Source organism: Coloeus monedula, assembly GCF_965178545.1.
Source record: "Coloeus monedula genome assembly, chromosome: 9".
NCBI classification, from domain to species: domain Eukaryota; kingdom Metazoa; phylum Chordata; class Aves; order Passeriformes; family Corvidae; genus Coloeus; species Coloeus monedula.
Window position 1 is genome coordinate 30,089,304 of NC_138789.1, and position 19,214 is coordinate 30,108,517.

Consider the following 19,214-nt stretch of genomic DNA (forward strand, 5'->3'; position numbering starts at 1 on the left):
CATCTCTCCCGGAGCCCCTTTAGGCCCTGCACGGGGCTCTGAGGTCCCTCCGGAGCGCTCCCCTCTCCCGGAGCAGACGGCAGCTCTCCCCTCCCGGCCCCATGCACGGCGGAGCGTCCCTGAGGCGCTCCCGGCTCCCGCCCCGCGCACGCGCAGAGCCCGCCCGGAAGGCGCCGCGCAGGCGGAAGCGCGCGCGCCGGCCCGAGCCCGGTGAGAGCCCGCGGGCGGGACGGGCTGAGGGCGGCAGCGGGGCCGAGCGGCTGAGGGAGGTGAGGGCTGCTAGCGGGCTGTGGGGGCTGGGGACTCTGAGGGGTGAGGGAGCTGAGGGAGAGCGGGCTGAGGAGACTGAGGGGGCTGAGGAGGCTGAGGGACGGCGGGCTGAGGGGCAGCAGGGTCCGCTGGTGGCCGGGGGCAGCCCGGGTGGGCTCGCAGCTGGGCCCCGGTGTGAGCCCCGCAGCGCCAGCCCGTCCTGGGGGCTCTGAGGAGGCCGGCCCAGAGCAGCTGGGTGAGCGAGGTATTGAGAGTGGGGGGGTGATACGAGGAATAAAGGCATCTCCTGACAAGGATTAGAGGAACGGTAGAGTTATAGACAGGTATTGCTGCAACAAATTAAATTCTTCGTTCAGTGTGTGCGTTTTTCAGCTGCTGAAATGTGTGCTGACATCTAAGTTATATTCAGGGCCGTGCATCTATGGCTGAGTTCTGTCAGTCTCCCTGGGCCAGGAGTGGGTGGTTTGTATTGATGTTACTTATTTGAATCTTCATCGTAGGCAGTGTGGAAGGATAGTGGTTTTTTTGGAGTTTTTTTAGCTGTGATTTTCACCTCCTGCTTACAGGTGGGATCTTGAGAGACTGTCAGGTGTTGCACGTCCAGAGGCAGAAGGTGAAAAGTTTGGGATTGACCAAACCAGCTTTATCATCCCCTAAAAATTATTCCTTGTCTAACATTGTTCCCCACATGATACCAAGAATTAAGAGTTCTGTGCTTTCTAATCTCGTGAAAGCATGGCTTTTTGTTATAGGTAGTATGGGATAGTTATTAAAGGTGAAAAACAAGTAGGAAAGAATATTTTAAGAGGCACTTGTGAGAGCTGAGAAAGACTCAATATCCCAGAAAACAACTGTTATTCCAAACGTAGGGAATGGCAGAAGTAAACAAGTGGAACAGAGGTGGGGGAGTCTGTAGGTGAGGCTGGTGTAATGTAATAATTAAGAAGATATAATTAATTAATGTTGTGGCAAGATAGAAAAGAAGGACAGATGTATCTTTTATTTGGATAAAAGTGGCTCCCCTGTGACTCAGGCACAGGTGAAAACATGCAAATATCAGTGTTCACCTTTCTACCTATAGATGGAGATCTGCTGCCACAGATTTATAATATTAATTAACTTCTTTTTTCCCTTTGGCGGTGGTGTTGGATCATACCTTTGTGTGAATAGTAAATAAATACGGGTGGAACCGGAGTAGAATAACCTAAACATGCCTTAGATGTTGCTTGTATGTTGCTAAAACTGCAGCTTGGTGCTTCTGTTGGGTGGGATTTTTATTTTTGGTCAGTTACAAGTGTATTAAAGTGACTTGAATTCAATATTGCCTTTTCTTTGAGGAAAGTCTGGGACAGTTGTACCCTTTAAGACTGGAGTAGTTTTTCCTCACTTTTTTCCTAGTTCAGACTGAAATATTTTTGATTCTTTGGATCAAAGTTTGCATATTCTATAGTTAGTGGTTTGGGGTTTTGTTTGGGTTTTTTTTTTTTTTGCATAGAGCAACATAATAATTTTCCTGTTTCTCGATTTCTGAGTTTGATGCACGTGGCCTTCAATTTGACAGATTTGGCAATATTTCTTACTTGTACTGGATCCTTAGTGTGGTGAAATAAGCTTGGTGGGACATCAGCTCTGCTGCTTTTTTGGGGCAGAAAGATGGGGAATGTCTCCTGACACTAACTAACTTCTAAATAACTTCTGTTTTGTTTAAACCAGCAGCGGTGTCTGTACCAGATGTGCACGTTGCATAACCTGGCCGTGGTGCTCTTAACTGAGGAAACAAGTGGCATAACTTGGTGCTGGGACATTTACTCACTTTTTAAACCCCTGTGCTTGTTAATAATACAGTGAGTTATTTGTGTAGGAATTGCATAGCAGGAATCCCTGAGGGACAGAAGCCTGGATGGGGCTGTAGCAGTGTTCCTGGTGTGTTTGCAGGTCCCTGGTGTGTCCCAAAGCACAGCCATGGAGAAGTGGAGCCTGATGACAATCACGGTGTTGCTGGCACTCACCGTGCGCTGGGCTGTGTCCCTGGGGTCCTACTCAGGTAAGGCACCTGCACAGGCTGCAGCAGCCTCAGGGAGGGGGATTATGGGGCTGGTGATAAATGAAAATAAATGTTATTTGTTGCTTAATTTTTTGCTTTTATTTATATAAAATCATAAATAGGAAGCAATGTGTTATTTCAACTGTTGTTATCTTTTAGTTCCTCTTGATTTCCCCCAGGATTCCTTTTTCTTATTTTTTGAAGTGTGTAATGATTAACATGACTGTTTGGAGCAAAACACTGAAAAAAACCACCTTAAATTTTTTTTTTGGGTGATGCTGGGTATGGTCAGTTATATTTTAGGTTGACTATCTGGCTGTTTTCCCCTGTGCCTTTATTTGCAGAATATTGCAGTCTAATCGTACATTTTTTTAATATTATGCTTTAAATTCTGTAGCAGATATAACCTTAACTTATATTTAGCTAATCCTAGTGCTAATGAAGACAGTGTAGAGGTGACAAGGAGTGAACAATTACTCTGCTTGTAGGTGTACCTCCTTAAACTTGTTTACAGCAGGAGCCAGAGCTACATTCTGTTAATGGATGAGTTTTTCTCCTCCCTGTGTCAGAAGGCTTGCAAAGAATTAGCAAGTTCCTTTCCAAGCCTCCCAGTTCCATTCCTACACTTGGAATAAGCTTGCACAAGGCTTGGCCTCTGCAAATTTAAAAAAAGATAAAAAATGAGCCATTACTTTCAGTCCTCATCAGCCCAAAGAATCAGAACCTCAGTTAAATTCTACTCTGTTTTTTTGAGGCAATGGGGACCCTCATCCCCCGAGTAGCTGGAGCTGCTCAGGAATATTCTGGTGATTTTAAACTGGTAATTCTGGGTTTCATTTACTTGAAGAATTTGCTTGAAGCTGAACTGCATTCCCAGTTGTTTTGAGTTTGCTTTCTCAAAATGCCATTTCTGAGAGATCTGTAGGTAACTGAGGGTTTTACCCATCTCTAGGCATGAAACACCCTGTCTTTAGGCATACACTGAATTTCTCTTGCACTGCAAGAGGATTTATTTAGAATTCCGTTGCTAACTAGGTTTTTGTAAGTTGATTTAATTTCAAATCAATCAAGATTGTGAAAGAGAGTCTAAAATAAAGCCTGAGCTAAAATAACAAGTTTTAAATCTTATTTCCTCCACAGTGCTCATATAACTGCTTTTGGAATAGGAAAAGCTGAATCTGATCCAGTCCAGCAAATTATTAAAGCTTAACTTCAAGCATTGGCTAGCTGTAAAAAGACAAATCCCAATGTTAGAGCTGTCAAACACATAAATCCATTTGGATTATTATTCTTCTTTTTGACTTCACGCAGACGTGATGAGCTTTTAATTCCACCCTCGTTTACTGTACAGTCTTGGATCTCAGTCTCATTCCCACCCTGTTCCTTGCCATCCAGCTTGCTTTTGGATCTGCCTCTGGAATTAAATGAAAAAGCAGGCAGCTCATACCTGGTTTTGAAAGGTTACCATTAGTGATGACCTAGTCTTGGAGAATTATTGAGGAAAAATTTGGTTTCGTAGTTTAATGCATAATTTTTTTAGTGCACTGCCAAACTTCTGCTAAATACAGGTGTTGGAAGGAAGCTTCAAACCCTTAAAAAGCCTGCTTCCAGGTTAACAATAAAACTGAATAAGATCTCTACTTTTAAGGTATTTGTGACCCTTTTAAAATAAAATATTCCATTTTTATTAATTTTTAAGTCAGTTTGTCTGTATATCTGATGCTTGCTGTAGATGGAAGCTAAATCTGCATTGTCATACTAACTGATCAGTCTGTATTTTGCTTTTTATCATCAAACCTTTGGATTAAAATCTCTTTTGATCATTCTGAAGACAATTTTTTTCATTCCTTTTTTCTCCTAGGGATTGAGAAATTGATAGACACACAAACACACACTCTAAAATTTGGCTAACATCTATTTTGTATTTCAATAATCAGGTGGCAGATTCTTTGTTCCACTGGATTTATAGCTACAGAATTTACACTGATAAAACTCCAGTGTTCCAGTGACCTCACTTACTTGGGAAACTTGAGGCTGAATGTGTCACAGAGTGGAGATAATGTGCTCTCTCTACCACCCAGGAAGAAATTAGCAGAGATAAGAGCTCCTTTCCACTTTCTGGGAATAAATTGCACGTTCCTGGGCTTGTGGGATTCCCACAAACATAGATCATGGGAAAAACTAGAGATGGCTTTCCTATATTTTAAAGAACCTCTTAAATCTCTGTCTGGCTCATGTCAATATTTCACTGGGAGCACAATCAGTCCAGTTGCTGTTCTCAGTGATCAGGTTAATAGAAGTAAATAAACATCTGGGAAGATGCTCAGCATGCTGCCATTATCAGAGTTAGTCTTACATCGAGGGGAGTATTTGACATCTGAAGTATTTGAATTGATAAAGCTTTGCTTTTCCATGAAAAGGGCAAATAATAGTATTATAATGATATTGATAGTAAGGTACCATGACATGGCTGAAACACAAGTGAGAATATTGACAATTATCACATACCAAGGGAGTGCAGCAGTTCCCACAAAATCACTGTAACATGTCCATTATGTGCATTTTCCTAGCTCAGGGAAAGTACCACATTTTTCATCTGCACTTGGAAATGATTTTTTTTGTCAGATGAGGAAGGAGTTCTTCACAGCAGAGTATCTTGATAAATGCTTATTGCAGAAATCTCCAGGAAGCCAAAAGAACACATAACTTTTTTTTTTCCCTCTGTTAGACTGCATGATGAGGTCTCTATTTGCTCTCAATATAGAGGCATGGAGAATAAAATTGGTAATATGTTAATATGCAGTATATAACTGGGGGAAAGCAATCTCTGTCAACCAGTTTTTAGTAATTTCCTAAATGCTGTGTCCTCTCCTTTTAGGGGCAGGAAAACCACCCATGTATGGAGACTACGAGGCTCAGAGGCACTGGCAAGAAATCACCTACAACTTACCCATCAGGCAGTGGTAGGTTGTGCTTACAAAGGGAGAATGGAAGGAAATCCTGGCTGTATTTTACACCTCTGAGCCCATTGTTCACACCCATGATCCATGAGATTTTTAGATGGGTGGGTGCCTGGAATCTAAATGTAAAGGTTTGGAGCTTCATTTGTACAGATCACTTAAAGCAGAAGGAAAATTATTCTAAATGTTTTATTTCTTTTTACATTATTGCTAATATTCCTTAGAGCTGGCACGAAACAGTAAAAATGTAGTCCATATATGTGCTACAACTCAAATTGGAATATATTGGAATTCCAGGTCATCTTCCAGCAAGGACAGAGGTGTTGTGTGTGGTGTAACTTCCCTGGATGTCTGTTGGGGAACAGACTAATCTGACAAAATAGAGAATTAATTCACTTGTGTTCTGTAAATACACCTGAACTCTGCAGATGGCTCTGTGTAGTGACCTCAGACCATCCTGTAGTTCCTATATTATCATTTTTGTTCTCTTTTTCCTGGGATATCCAAACCCTGACTGTGCCAGAGGTGGGACGAGAGGTGTTACACAGTAATGGAGTTGGCAGCTTTGATCCACTCTGTTACTCTGAACTATATCTCCTTAAAATTAGGAGTTATAGCAGCCAATATTCCCAGGCATTCCCAGGGGCCAGATCAGACACTGTTGCAGGCTGAGTTTAGCTGCCACGTGGGCACCTTGGGCTTGTATTTGCTTTCTGGTTTTATAATTTATATAATATTTTATTTATAATTGAAGGGTTCTTTTGAGTTGGATCTGCTTTGGAAATTGATTCTCTAATACAGCAATGTCCTATTCAGTCTTGGGTGTTTGTAATAGCACATCTTGGCTGACATGCAAGGGATTGCATTCTAGAATTTAAATATTTCTGTTTTATATTATTCTTTACAGTCTTGACATTATTTGCTAAAGGCTACTTTAAGAACATCCCTTCTTATTCTCTGCCAATTAAAACTCTGAAAGCTTCCTTACTAAAAATTACTGGATATATAAGGATTGTTTTTCTTTTCTTATTGAAACTATGAGTTTATGGAAGGTAAAATGAAAAAAATAAACTCCCAAAACTGGCAAGTTCCCTGAAAGTTGCAAACTGTGACATTCTGCATGAGGAATCTGCACTGCCTTGGCAGGAGCAATCTTGAATTGTAGGATAAGAAGCAGAGATGCAACTCAAAGAAATATGATTTATCATCAGTTCAGAAGACACTTCAGGCAGCTCATAAAGAATTCAAGAAATATCATTTACTATAATAAATGTCAAAAATTGGCTGCATTTGAGGCGAGGAAGTGGAAAAGCCAAGAGCCTGCCCTGTGGCAGTGGGAGCAGCCAGTCAGTGTTTCACTGGGAGATGGAAAGGGGCTGGTCCTCACTGCTGGAACTTTTCCTTGCACAAACCCCTCTGTTGTCATTTGGGAGAGGTGGCTTTGTTTTAACTGCTGCCACAGAAATCCTGGCACAACGTAATCACAAACGGGAAAATCCTTTTCTTTCCTTTCACGTGCTCCACCTGGGTTTGGAGGTAGACCCAGGGGTTTCCCTCTCCACTGAAGTAAACTTTAGCAGCTTCTTTTTGCAACCACAAATGTTTGAACTCTGAATCACTTTTACTGTTATTTTGTTGCTTGAGACTTATTTAATATGAAGTAAAAATAAGCAGATAAAGAAGTTGCCACCTTCTGTTTTGGATTTGGAATACATTTAATATTCAGCCTTTTCCTTGGGCCAAAACCAAGCTGGAAATGTAGTCTTTAAATTGAATTTTATTTTTTTCTAGGTACTTCAATACAAGTGATAACAACCTGCTGTACTGGGGCCTTGATTACCCACCTCTCACTGCCTATCACAGTTTTGTGTGTGCTTACATGTAAGTTCAGTGTTTTCAATCCTGTGTTACACTTTTCTTTCTGCCAGCTCTGTAAATTTAGATGTGACTTGGATATTCAGGTTTCCCTGGAAGCCACTGCTGGATCTGTGATGCCCAGGGAAAAGTGATGTAGGAAAAGGGGGCATTGCCTGGGAAAGCTGTTGTGTGTGCAGAGCCCAAGTGACATTTGATGAGTGGATATCATGTAAATAGAATTCTGTTATTGGAATACTTTTTCCACAAGGGCTTTGCTGCTGTTGGAATGAGACTTATGGAATAAGAATGTAGGTTAAAGTGCACAGGCACAGCTATGTGGGGCATCTATGTGAACTGTAAATGGTTTATATTTAATACTTAAGCATGAAAGGTATTTACAATTGTTTTTTTTTAAAGTCCCTGGAACCAGACTGGAGGTGGTTATCTTGTCCTAATAAATATTGTATTCCATTTTTACTGTTTCCAAACGTTATTTTTTTTCAATTGTGAAACAGTCTATAGTGTAAACTGATCTAGTGGTGAGGAAAAGCTTTCATTGATCACTATTGCTCTCTGAAATATTTCTTCTCATTCATCTTAATTCTTGGAATCTGCTCCTGTGCATGTCATCTTTATTGCTGCAAGGAGTGTAAAGGGAAATGAGAACTGTCTGCATTTTGATGTGTCTGTACTTTGTTTTACAGTGCAAAGTTAATAAATCCTGATTGGGTTGCTCTGCACACATCTCGGGGCTATGAGAGTCAGCCCCATAAGTTATTTATGCGTACAACAGGTAGGAAGATTACACTTCCTTGGGATCATCCTGCACATTTGTCTTGCTTACTAATTCAGCATGTTTAATATGCAGCTTCTCTGTCTTTACTGGTTTATTCTCAGTTTTTTAATTGGGTGGCTTTGCAGGTCTGTTTCTGAGCCAAATTCCTGCATTATTTCCTCTTCTGCCATCATTTGTGAAGCTGACAAATATAAAATACAGAAACAAGTTTTCAATCCAATTAATTAATTAAAAACTCTAAAACACAGCTACTCTTTGTAGCATAGACCTATTTTTAAATTTTGAAAATAATATTCTTGTTTTCCCTTCCATTCTGACAAAGACCCTTTTTATTTTTAGCTTCACTTGGTTTTTATTGTAATATTATTTTACATGTAGCCTGGCATTTACTGACTTACCAACCTCTGGAGGTGTCAGAGATCTTCATTAGGAGCTCAAAGGCAGAGATATTTGATATTATTACTGTGAGCAACAAAGTAATAATTTATTTTACTGCTTGTATTCTAAATTTGTCTTACACCATTTGATTGTTTTGAACTGCAAACAAATGCAGAAAAAGATTTGTACCATAATTTGGTAGCTGTAGCAGTAGGACAGCAAAGAATGTGGCCAATGAACTCTTGTTTCATGTTACTGTTTCTTTCATTTGAAATGTCTTTTGCTTTTTCTAACACAAAATGCTTTCTGATTGCAACAGCAGAATTTGTTATTCATCAATAGCTTTTCTGTACTTCACAAACCTCTCAGTCTGCTCTCTGGTAATTGATTGAATTGAAAAAAAAATAAAAATCACTAGAATTTAATTATCCTTGAAATGGTCTTTATTAATTTTGAAATCAAGTCACTTGACACAACACTGATGGATCTGGAGAGCTGATAAACACTTTTTAACAGGAGCCATTAGAAGAATGCATTAAAATAATTCAGGGTGGTCAATGGCAGCTTTATTTTAAGCATCAGTGTATTTGTTTTGCTAACACCTTGGGTATATTTGTTTAGTTGTGGCTTAAGCTGACAAAACAATTTATCCCTGGATAACTGAAATATTTAAACATATGCTTTCCCTCTTGGAAGCACTGCACATTTGCTGAAAGTGGTTTGTAGAAATAATCTGAGTATTTTCTTGAGTTTTTAAGACAACACTCAAGAAGAATTCACCTGCTGAACATACCCTGGGCAGGGGAACCTGCTGGCTCCGTTTTCTTGTTCCCTCTCTTACAAATCCTTGCTGTAGGCAGGTGATCAAAGCCAAATCCCTGCTTTCAGTGTCTTTATCCCCATCACTGGTAATTCACACAGAGATTGGGATCATCTGGAGTTGCTTTATTGTGCCCCCAGCCTTCTCTGTCCTATCCCACAACCTGGGTCCAGTCAGGGCTGATTTCTTTGGGGCATTCCCGAATGCCTGCCCTGCTTTTGGCATGTGAGGAACTACAGTGTGACTGAGGCTGTGCCAGGAGCCAGGACAGCTGAACACGTGGAAGCAGCAGCTTTGGGACATCAGAAGTGAGCCTCAGAAACATTAACAAGATCAAATTCTGTAGACCTGTTTCTTTTTGTCCTTTGAAGTAGAACTGCCCAGTTTATTTCTGATATTTTGATGTTTATTTGCCTGTGTTTTTTCTTTGTCTCCTCCTTGTGGGAGGATTCTAATGGAAAATTAATCTTTATTTTTCAGTGTTTGTTGCTGATTTGCTGGTTTATATCCCTGCAGTTATTTTATATTGTTTTTCCTTGAAAGAAACATCTGCAAAAAAAAAGGCAAGTACCTGGTGTGTGTAAATTAAACAAAGAAAACACTGTTAGAACAGGGTAGAAATGTAACCCTAAGTTAATTAACACCTAGAACGCCCTGATGGCTCCCATGTAAAACTGATGACAATCACTATAGCTCATATTATAGGCTTTTCACTTAAAAAGATTCAAAAAGCCATTATTTTATCTCATAGCAATTATTTTAATGCTTTCAATAACAAGATGCTCTTAAGTTTAGTAGCCATGAACTTCTGAATGATGTTTTTCCTTGAATTTATTACTTGAATAGTAAAAAAATAATTTGTGGTGTGGCAGGAGGAGATGTGGGAACTGCTTTGTCTTGAACACTCCATACAGTAGACTTTGGAATAATAAGTCTGATTTTTGGAGTAGTTTAAGATAGGTGTGGGTGACCTTTGAGCTATTGTAAAGGGCAGGAAATATTCAATATTTTCTCATTTATGGCAAATCTTTATCCTTTTTTATTTCTTCAAAATCTTACTGACAGATGATTACTTGTGGAGAATAAGATTGCTACATACAGGATGCATCATGGAGGGGCACATTTTGTCCTGGAGAAGGAGAAGTTCCTCTGTCCGATGCCTAATTTGGGACTGATTCTTTTTCCTCTCTCTTTTTTTCATCCTTTTTTTCCAGGTTTCCAGTGCTCTCTGCATCCTGCTTTATCCAGGCCTCATCCTTATTGACCATGGGCACTTCCAGTATCCTTGTTCTGCATGGAAATGAATTTCTGTTTATGGAATCACTGTTCCTTAGCACTTGATAGGGTTCTGCCCACCCCAAACAGAGATATCAAAGGAAGCTGTAAGTCTGAAACATATTGGAGATAAAAATTATTGATATTGGCACAAATCAATCCGAACATGAATATCATTCTTCCCATGCCTCCAGCTCATCTCCCTGTCAGTCACTTCCCTGCAGACAGCATCACTGGTGCTGTGACAGTAAGGAGAGTGATGGGTTGTGCTCCTGTGATTTGTGTGTGCAGAGGGAATCCCCTTAGATCTTCCTGGGATGGCAGAGCAGTGTCAGGTGGAGCTGTGTGAAATGTTCAGCTCTATAAAACCTCCCCTTCTGCCTGGGCTTCACAGCTCAGGGAGGTGAGTTCAGGGCTGACTGGTCCACAGTGGTGGTGGACACCTTCTCAGGTGGGTCTGTGTTAGTAACAATTCTGGTTTTGTTCTGGTTTTGTACACAAACAGGCCAGTGCTGTCAGCTCACCCCGTGCTGGGGTGGTGGAGGTGTAGCAGCTGCTGTGGAGGCAGGGATTTACTGCAGATTTCTGTGCCAGCCCTGCCACTCTGATGTGACCAACGCCATCCTCTGAGCAGCTCCAGGAATGCAGAGATTTGTTTACCCTGAGCTGCTGCACCTTTGTAAGATCAGGGCCTCTCAGTGTGAGTTTGCTGATGTGAAATCAATGAGGTGTCAAATGTACCTGGTGATGTGGAGTGGGAAATGTGAGTGGGCCGAGAGCTCCGTGGGCAGTCTGGATGTGTTGTCACAGCTACTTAGGCTGACAGAGGGAAAACAAAATATTGTGACATTTCTGACAATACAAGAAATACAAGGGGATGGAGTGACAGGACAGGAGGGAGTGGCTTTCCACTGCCAGAGGATGGGTTTGGATTGGATATTAGGGAGAAATTCCTCCCTGTGAGGGTGGGCAGGCCCTGGCACAGGGTGCCCAGAGCAGCTGTGGCTGCCCCTGGATGCCAGGAAGTGTCCAAGGTTAGGTTGGAGCAGTTTGGGATGGTGGAAGGTGTCCCTGCCCATGGCAGGGGGTGGCACTGGATGGGCTTTAGGGTCCCTTCCAATTCAAACCATTCTGGGATTCTGTGTCTTACTGGTTTATCTAAGTTTTTTAAGAAACAAACCCAAAGCTAATACTTTGTTGCAATTCAATAGTAAGTGTAGCTTAGTCTCTTCTAAATATCCTGAGCCTGGGAAGCTCTTTTCAAAGTCACAAGGCAGTAACCTTGTTTTTAGCAACTATTACTCATTGTTTGAGCAGAATTAGCAGCGCACGGAACTGGTCATGGATGAGGGTGCCTTGTGAGTGTAAGAGAATCACAAACCCCTCAGAAGTCCTTGAACTAAATTATACATAATTTAAACACTGACATATTTGAATATTCTGCACATATCTTGTGGGAGCTGGAAGGGGAAGCCTGTGAGAGCTTTATCTTTAATCATGTAAACGCCAAGAAGAAAGTGTTGGTTGTTGCAGAGAACTGTCACTGCCACCAAAAGCTGGGTTGGCTGAATAGACATTACACGTGTAATTAACACACACAGAATTTGCCCTTGGTTTTGTCTGGGCAAGCTCTGAATCAAACCTTGGAAATACAGAAATTACACTTTCAATGGAAGTAAAATTTTTTATCTGTGGGGGCAACAGAGTCACAACTGGCAGTGTGTCCTTAAAACTAACTTGGCAAAACTCATTTTATAAGCTATTTCTGCTTCCCCTCAGGGCATTAATTGCTGCCTTCCAGAAGTGAGACGTGTATCTTGTCCTTGACATAAAAAACCATATACAACTCAGTGAGCCTTGGCTTGGCCTTGTGGGCTGTCCTTTGTTTGTCCCGTGACTGGGACCTCCTGGGCTCTGTGGCGTTTTGCTTGGCCTTAAATTATAAGCAAATGGAGCTCTACCATTCCCTGCCCTTTTTTTGCTATTTACTTGGAAAGTGCTTCAAGAAGGGACTGAAAGGAAAGGGGTAAGTGGCTTTAAAGTGTTTTATCTTCCTCAGGAATCAGCCTGGCGTGGGGAATGGGATTGTCCTTGTGTGCATGTGGGCACTCCTGAGTTCATTGTGTGCGAGATACCTGGTGTAACATGTTCCTGTGCTGCACAGTGAGGATTGCTCTTGACTTCTGTCCAGCATTCCTGGATTTCTCTGGTGATGTGCTGTCCTGTTGCAGGTTGGTGCTGTTGGCTAAACTGGCAGGGACAGTGCTGTTGTCCTTCGCTGCCTGCTGGCTCCCGTTCGGCACCGACATGGAACAAATCATGCAAGTACTCAGAAGACTCTTTCCCATTGACAGAGGCTTGTTTGAGGCATGCATGTTTTCTTCTCCCACCCACTGCCCTGTCCTGTATTCTTAGATCCCTGGAGAAACCTTCAGCCTGACCTTTAGGATTTCATGGGGGAGACACGGCGCAGGGCGAGTAACTCGAGATGGTTTCTTCAGCAGTCGTTTCTTGCCAGTTATTTAATCCAGTGTTTAACCCCAGCTCAGCTGGCATCTTCCAGGATATTATACCAGTAGACAACACTTATCCCATCATCAAACCCATACTTCAATCCATACATTTTTCCATTGAAATAGATTCCATAGTAATTGACAGTGTCAGAAGATGTATAACCTTGACGGTCAACAGCCTCAGCCTCTGGGGTTCTGCTCCCCTCTTTTCAATGGGATTAATTATTTTTTTAAAATAATTTTAAAATGGTGTTTTAGATACAGCCTAGAACTTCCTTTTTTCCCCACCCTGTGCAGTTTCCACAATGTTTTCCAAAAGTTTTAGGCCGCTTCTGCTTTTGGTTTTGCTCAGGTTGTGGACACGCCTATGCTGAAGGTGCTGACCCTTAATCCAGTCCCTCAATTCCTCATTTACCGAATGGCAGTGCCACAGGAATTTGGGATAAAGGGTTCTTCATCTCCCAAGTCACAGGGAGTTGTTGGTGTTTTAATTGGGGCACGAGTCAATATTACACTTTTTACAGCAGATTCTCAACTTCAAGCTTAACCCAGAAAATGAAGCTTTGAATTTCCAGGTTGTCACAGGGATTAAAGCAAATTCTCATGTAGTTTGATTAATCTTAATTATTCTTTTTTAGATGTAAATAATATCACAGCTGGCACTTATTTCTTCAAAAGTTAATGCTGATGTACCAAAGGCAGTGGAGGTGTTCTTAGTGTATTCTCTGCTAGTTTGTTTTAAAATCCCCAACAAACACCAAACAACCCCTCCAGAAAAGACACCCCCCCCCAAAAAAAACAATGACCCTTTTCCTTGAGAATGATTTGGAATTTATAAAGGAATCATTTTGCTCACCACACCTTTTATTCAGTACCAAGTTTAAAAATAAAATCTGTAAATGACAATAACCAATGAGTCCAGAAGAGCTGGAGGATTTTAGTCTAATATTAGCCCAAATATTTTCTGAGCTGCTCAGGGCAGTGACTTGCTGGATGCTGATGGAGATAAAATGAGAATTTGTCCACGTAAGCAGCGCTCAGTAACTTGGCCTGGGGTGTGACAGGTTCTGTGCAGTTCCCATTTGCAGCCCAGGGTGTGACAGCTCCCATTTGCAGCCCGGGAACACTTGCTGATGGCTGGAAAATCAGCCTGGCTGCGAGGAGGAGTCGCTGGTGCTGCCAGAGCTGTGTTCCCCGGAATCCCCAGCAGATTCCGGGCGCTGGCAGCAGGGACGGAGGGGGCTCAGTTGCTGGTGGGAGTCGCCTCCGTGGGGTTGTGTCTACACAGCTGTGCCCCCAGCAGCTGTCTGGGGATGAGTTTCACCAGCAGGAGAGCTGCAGTTACAAATTTAATTTTGAAAGTGATCCTAGCACAACTGCTAATGTCTTTAGAGTTCTTGATTTATTGGAGGTTAACTCTGTCAGTGCTAGCGAGCAGCGAGCACAGGCACGGGCAGGTATGACAGCACAGAGTGAGAAAGGATTCACACGTGCCAGGGTTTACTCAGGGACAGTGTCAGAGCCTTAATTCCACAAAATGTCTGGTCTCATGGGTTAAATCATTGTCTCTTGTGCTGAAGAGCTATTTCTCACTTACTTTAGAGCATGTTTTAATTGGGTCTCTTGAAACTTTCTGGTTTTGAAGTGCAGAATCATCTCCAGTACATCTAAGAATGTGATGTACACTTAGAAGTGTTATTTGCACTCTCATGGTAGAAACCCAACAATACCCACCTCCCAAGCCCCATTGTTCCCACAGACATGAGTGTAATTATATATAATTATCACTGATTACCTTTTTATTTCCTTCCAGGATAAAGTAGCCAATATTTGGTGCAGTCTAAGTGTCCTTATAAAGATAAAGAATGTAATATCCCCTCGAACTCAGCTGAAACTCAGGTAAGACATAACTGGAGTGCTTTAGGCAATTTTTATCTGCACCGTTTTTTCCAAGAGGAGTAAATTTTCTCGAATTGCATTCTTTCCTATACTGTATATTTCTCCCAAGTGATGAGGGAGAAATGTTAGGAAGATATATGACTGAAAAATTCCCTGCTTGTTTATATAGTGATTTAAGTTGCGTGATTAAAACTGAGTTAAAATTTGCAAATTCAAAGAATTCAACTATCTTTCAAAGCTTTTAGAAGTCAGGGCTCCCAGTTCTGCTCCTTGACTCAGTGAAGAATTCGGGTCTGGCTCTGCAGAGTGAAGTGTTAATGGCTGTAGTCACTCGCGTATTAAATCTGTTTTTCTTCCCCAATCCTTTAGTTTTGCTGTAACATTCCTGAGCCTGCTCCCTGCCTGTATCAAGCTCACTGTCCAGCCTTCCCTGCGAGGGTTTAAATTTGCCTTGGTGAGTGTTTGCTTTTCACTGCTCCCTGTTTGATATCCACCACAAGCACTGGAGTGCAACCAGCAGTGCCAACAGCAGTTGTGCAGGGCACAGAGGGTGGGAGCCATGAAATGCTGAAGGAATTGGTTAAAAAGGGTTTTGCTCCCACAAATCCAGGGCTCTGACCTGTCCTTTAAACCCAGATTTGTTCCTTAAGTTCAGTTTTCTTTATTTAACCCCATATTTTTATTACCTTCCTCTGAAGAGCCTTTAGAAGATGCCACACACATTTAAACCTCAGATAGAATTGGGATTTCTCCTTTTTGTTTGGCTTCCAAAGTGCCAGTTTTTCTTCCTTCACTGGCTGCAAAATTCAATTAAAAAGTCCCCAAATGGACATTGTGAGCTCATTAGTGGTTTGAAAATATAATGATCCTATTTTCCAAAATGTTTGCCTTCTCTTAGTCACGTCATTGAATTGAAGCACATTGCCATGACTTCCATGCAAAAACAGTTCTCCTTGAAATCAACATTACAGGGAGCTGGGTCCTAAGTTTCAGAGTTACAAACTAATTTCTCTTTTTAATTTTATCACAACATTGCCTAAAACGAATATCTATCCTAAGAACTGCTTGGTTTTACAGCCTGTTTTTGTTTGGTGGGGGAATGAAAAGACAATTTGTTTACTTTTTATATTGGCTGGTCACAGTGAGGAGCAAAATGTTGTGTCAAAAATGGGGGTAATTCTTACCATGAGTGGGATTTGCCAGTGCCTGTGTGTGGGAATGTTGTGATTCTCTGCTGGGAATGCTCTTGTCAGGGAAGTTGAGCAAGAGGGAGGCTCTGCCTGAAGGACTTTTGTGACTAATTCTGGATAAACTTTCAAACAAGGTGGTTTTGGTACACGAGGGTGGTTCCAGGAGCTGCCCTGGAGGAAATGCAGCAGTTAATTAGAAAACTCAGCTCGTTTAGCTGCTGCCTGTCACAGAGCCTGTGCCAGCAGACACCACAGAGGGCTTTGCTTTGCAGTCACACGGACTGACACATCTCTGCTCTCCCTCCTAAGGTCAGCTGTGCCTTGTCATTTTTCCTGTTCTCCTTTCAAGTCCATGAAAAATCTATTCTTCTTGTGTCAGTGTAAGTAAATTGTTTTCCTGTAGATATATTTTGATCTTTTCCTCATCTTCTTACTGCATGCTGCTTTCACTTAGAAATACATCAGATTGTAACAACCCTGCACATTTGCTTTTCTAATGTAAATTTGTAAATCAAGGTGTGCAAGTACAGCCAGGCTGGTCTGTCCTTTCAGTGGTGGCTGTGGGGACAGTCACCAGCACTGCTGTTCCATGGGGATGTCCTACATGGACCTGGGAGTGCTGTTGGATATGGGAATATTTGATAACCCTTTTTCTTCTTTTCATCCCAGCCCAGTCTGCTTAATCATAAATGAAATCCCCTTTATGGCCACGTGGTTTCTACTTGTGTCAACTTTCAGGTGAGTCGGAAACTATTAACAGAGGGGATTTTGGACAAGGGATGGACAGACAGGACACAGGGAATGGCTTCCCACTGCCAGAGGGCAGGGCTGGATGGGAGATTGGGAAGGAATTGTTCCCTGGGAGGGTGGGCAGGCCCTGGCACAGGGTGCCCAGAGCAGCTGGGGCTGCCCCTGGATCCCTGGCAGTGCCCAAGGCCAGGCTGGACATTGGGGCTTGGAGCAGCCTGGGACAGTGGGAGGTGTCCCTGCCATGGCAGGGGTGGGATGGATGGGCTTTAGGATCCCTTCCAACCCAAACCCATCTGCAATTCCATGATAACCCTGTTCTTCCCTAGTTCTGGTAAGGATAAATATATTTACTGCTTTCCCCTCTTTTCTGCATTCTCTGAATCCCCCCTGGAACGCTGCTGGCCCTGGCTGATGCCACCCAGCCTGCTGCCCCTGCTGCTGAAGGACGGGCTGCTCCTGGCCTACGCCGTGACCACGCCCGCGTTCCTGGCCGTGTGCCTGGCCTCCTTCTCCATCCTGGAGAAGACTTCAGCAGAGGACCTGCAGCTCAAGGCCTTCTCCCTTTCCCTCAAGGGTTACGTGTCCTGGTTTAAGTCCTTTCCTAGGATTGTCAGGAGCCTGGTAAGCAAATTTTATTCCTTTACCTCTTACGTGCAGCTTTCCCCAGCGCTGAAGTACCCGTGGAGGGGGGCTGTCATTTCTTTGTGCCGTGTGGAACAGTGCAGAGCACCCAAGCAACGAAGTGACAGCTGACCTGTCTGAGGTGTTCCATCATTCCTTGTCTTCCAGTTCCTTCTGTCCATGTCCCTGATAGGAGTCCTGTCTGTCCTGAGTGCTGCAGTGCCTCCTCCCCAGAGCCTCCCAGATTTATTCCCCGTGGCTGTGGCCGTTGTTTCCTGCCTGCACTTCCTGCTGTTCTTGGTGTATTTTAACGTTGTGATACTCTGGGACTCCAAGAATAGAGGGCAGAAGAAAATGAGTTAATGAAGCTGAAGCTCCAGGACTGAGTGTGCTCAGTGAGAGGTGCCAGCACTGCAGAGGAGCCTGTGTGTGATGGACACAACTGCTGGAACCCCAGGAAAGCCAGGAAACGCCTTTTGCTTATTTGAACACAAAACAATCAAAGACTGTTCTAAAGGAGAAATATTTTGAAGAGCATTGGGAATGGGATTTGGTTTGTTTTCTCTGGAAGTGTCACACTTTTGTTACCATTTGTAAACCTAAAATGCCTAATAAAGGACCAAATTTTGAATTAATGCTAAAATACTGTATTAGCAAAAGTAGCATTAAGTTTTCTCCTTTCCCAGCATAAAAAGCATAAGGAAGTGCAGGGAAAGTAGAAACTCGTGCCTGGCAGCACTGAAGCTGTGGTGCTGAACTGCTTCATGACACAAACCTGGTTTGTGGCATCAGTCACTGTCCCCCTTTGCTGGGGGTCAGCAGCTCTGATGTCTAAAGCTGCTGCAGCTCTCTCTCTAACAGGACTGAAAAGCCACAGCTTTTGGTTCTACTGCAATAAAAGCTGAGGTGCTGCAGTGCAGTTTGAAAAGAAAATACCCAAACCCCTTATTAAATTGCACAGCAATTTGCAGATGTAAACTGAACTCAACTCTGCAATTTCTCCCTGGGCACAGCTCAGCCTCCAAAGCCAATAATTCAGAGAATACAAATTGATTGAGTAATTATAAACATAACAAAGCATGGAGGAAGAAAATAAATCATAAAGCAATTTAGGGTCATATAGTTTAATTAGGAGTCAGTCTATTCTTTTTTTCTGTATCTATATATAAATATAAGAAAGCCCCCCCCCACCCCCTTGTTTAAAGGCTTCCCCTGTCACATTCCAGGCTGTCACTGCCCTCAGCCTCAGTGTGTGAATCAGCTGTTCTGGGAACTTCCAGCTGGGCCACTTCTGAGCCCTGGCAATGGAGTCCCTCAAGCTCAGTGGATTTGTGCAGGTTTTCCAGGCTTATTTGTTGTGGAAAATGTACCCCCAGCCAACACTGCCCCCCTGGCAGCTCAGAGAGAATGGAAAAGGGGCTCTGGAGTAGGAACCAGAAGGATATTGGGGGTGAGCACAGTTCAATTTCCCTGCACTGTAAGTTTGCTATGAAACAACAGAAGTTCCATCTTTTCACAAGTATTTAGGATTTTCTGTGGGTGACTCTTAACTGTGGCATGCAAGAGCTCTGCCCACAGCACGGCCTTTCTGGAAGTGTAGGCTGAGTGGCACGGATGGGTGTCAGGACACAAAATAGGAATCTTTGTCTCCAGAGGCTGTGAAATCCCAAAACCACCGTGTTTCCCCCAAGGAACGGTTGCCTGAACCTTGTCAGCCTGAGGAAGGGCTGCATTACAGGAACATGAAGGTGGATGGAAGCAGAGGGAGCCCAGGGTCTCATTAGCCCAGCCGTGCCCAGCAGAGCCCAGGCCCATCCTTCCCCCGTACCCAAACATTAGTT

General features: G+C 42.8%; 1 protein-coding gene across 1 annotated transcript; it reads left to right on the forward strand.

The window, feature by feature from the left end:
• The first annotated feature begins 208 nt into the window (after positions 1-208).
• Positions 209-17,915, forward strand: ALG6 (ALG6 alpha-1,3-glucosyltransferase). Its single transcript, XM_082287344.1, has 15 exons — positions 209-269; positions 2,206-2,314; positions 5,193-5,277; positions 7,066-7,155; positions 7,836-7,924; positions 9,606-9,688; positions 10,340-10,404; positions 12,241-12,426; positions 12,632-12,767; positions 14,727-14,812; positions 15,182-15,266; positions 16,312-16,382; positions 16,672-16,740; positions 17,175-17,373; positions 17,542-17,915. The coding sequence occupies exons 2-15, from the start codon at positions 2,233-2,235 to the stop codon at positions 17,734-17,736; spliced, it is 1,521 nt and encodes a 506-aa protein (XP_082143470.1). The 5' UTR covers positions 209-269; positions 2,206-2,232; the 3' UTR covers positions 17,737-17,915.
• The last annotated feature ends 1,299 nt before the right edge of the window (positions 17,916-19,214 follow it).

Coding starts and splice junctions, on each gene's coding strand:
- ALG6 (XM_082287344.1), top strand. CDS start 2,233: ATGGAGAAGTGGAGCCTGATGACAATCACGGTGTTGCTGGCACTCACC. Junction 9,689..10,339: donor AAACATCTGCAAAAAAAAAG/GCAAGTACCTGG, acceptor CTTTTTTTCCAG/GTTTCCAGTGCTCTCTGCAT. Junction 10,405..12,240: donor ATTGACCATGGGCACTTCCA/GTATCCTTGTTC, acceptor ATAAAAAACCAT/ATACAACTCAGTGAGCCTTG.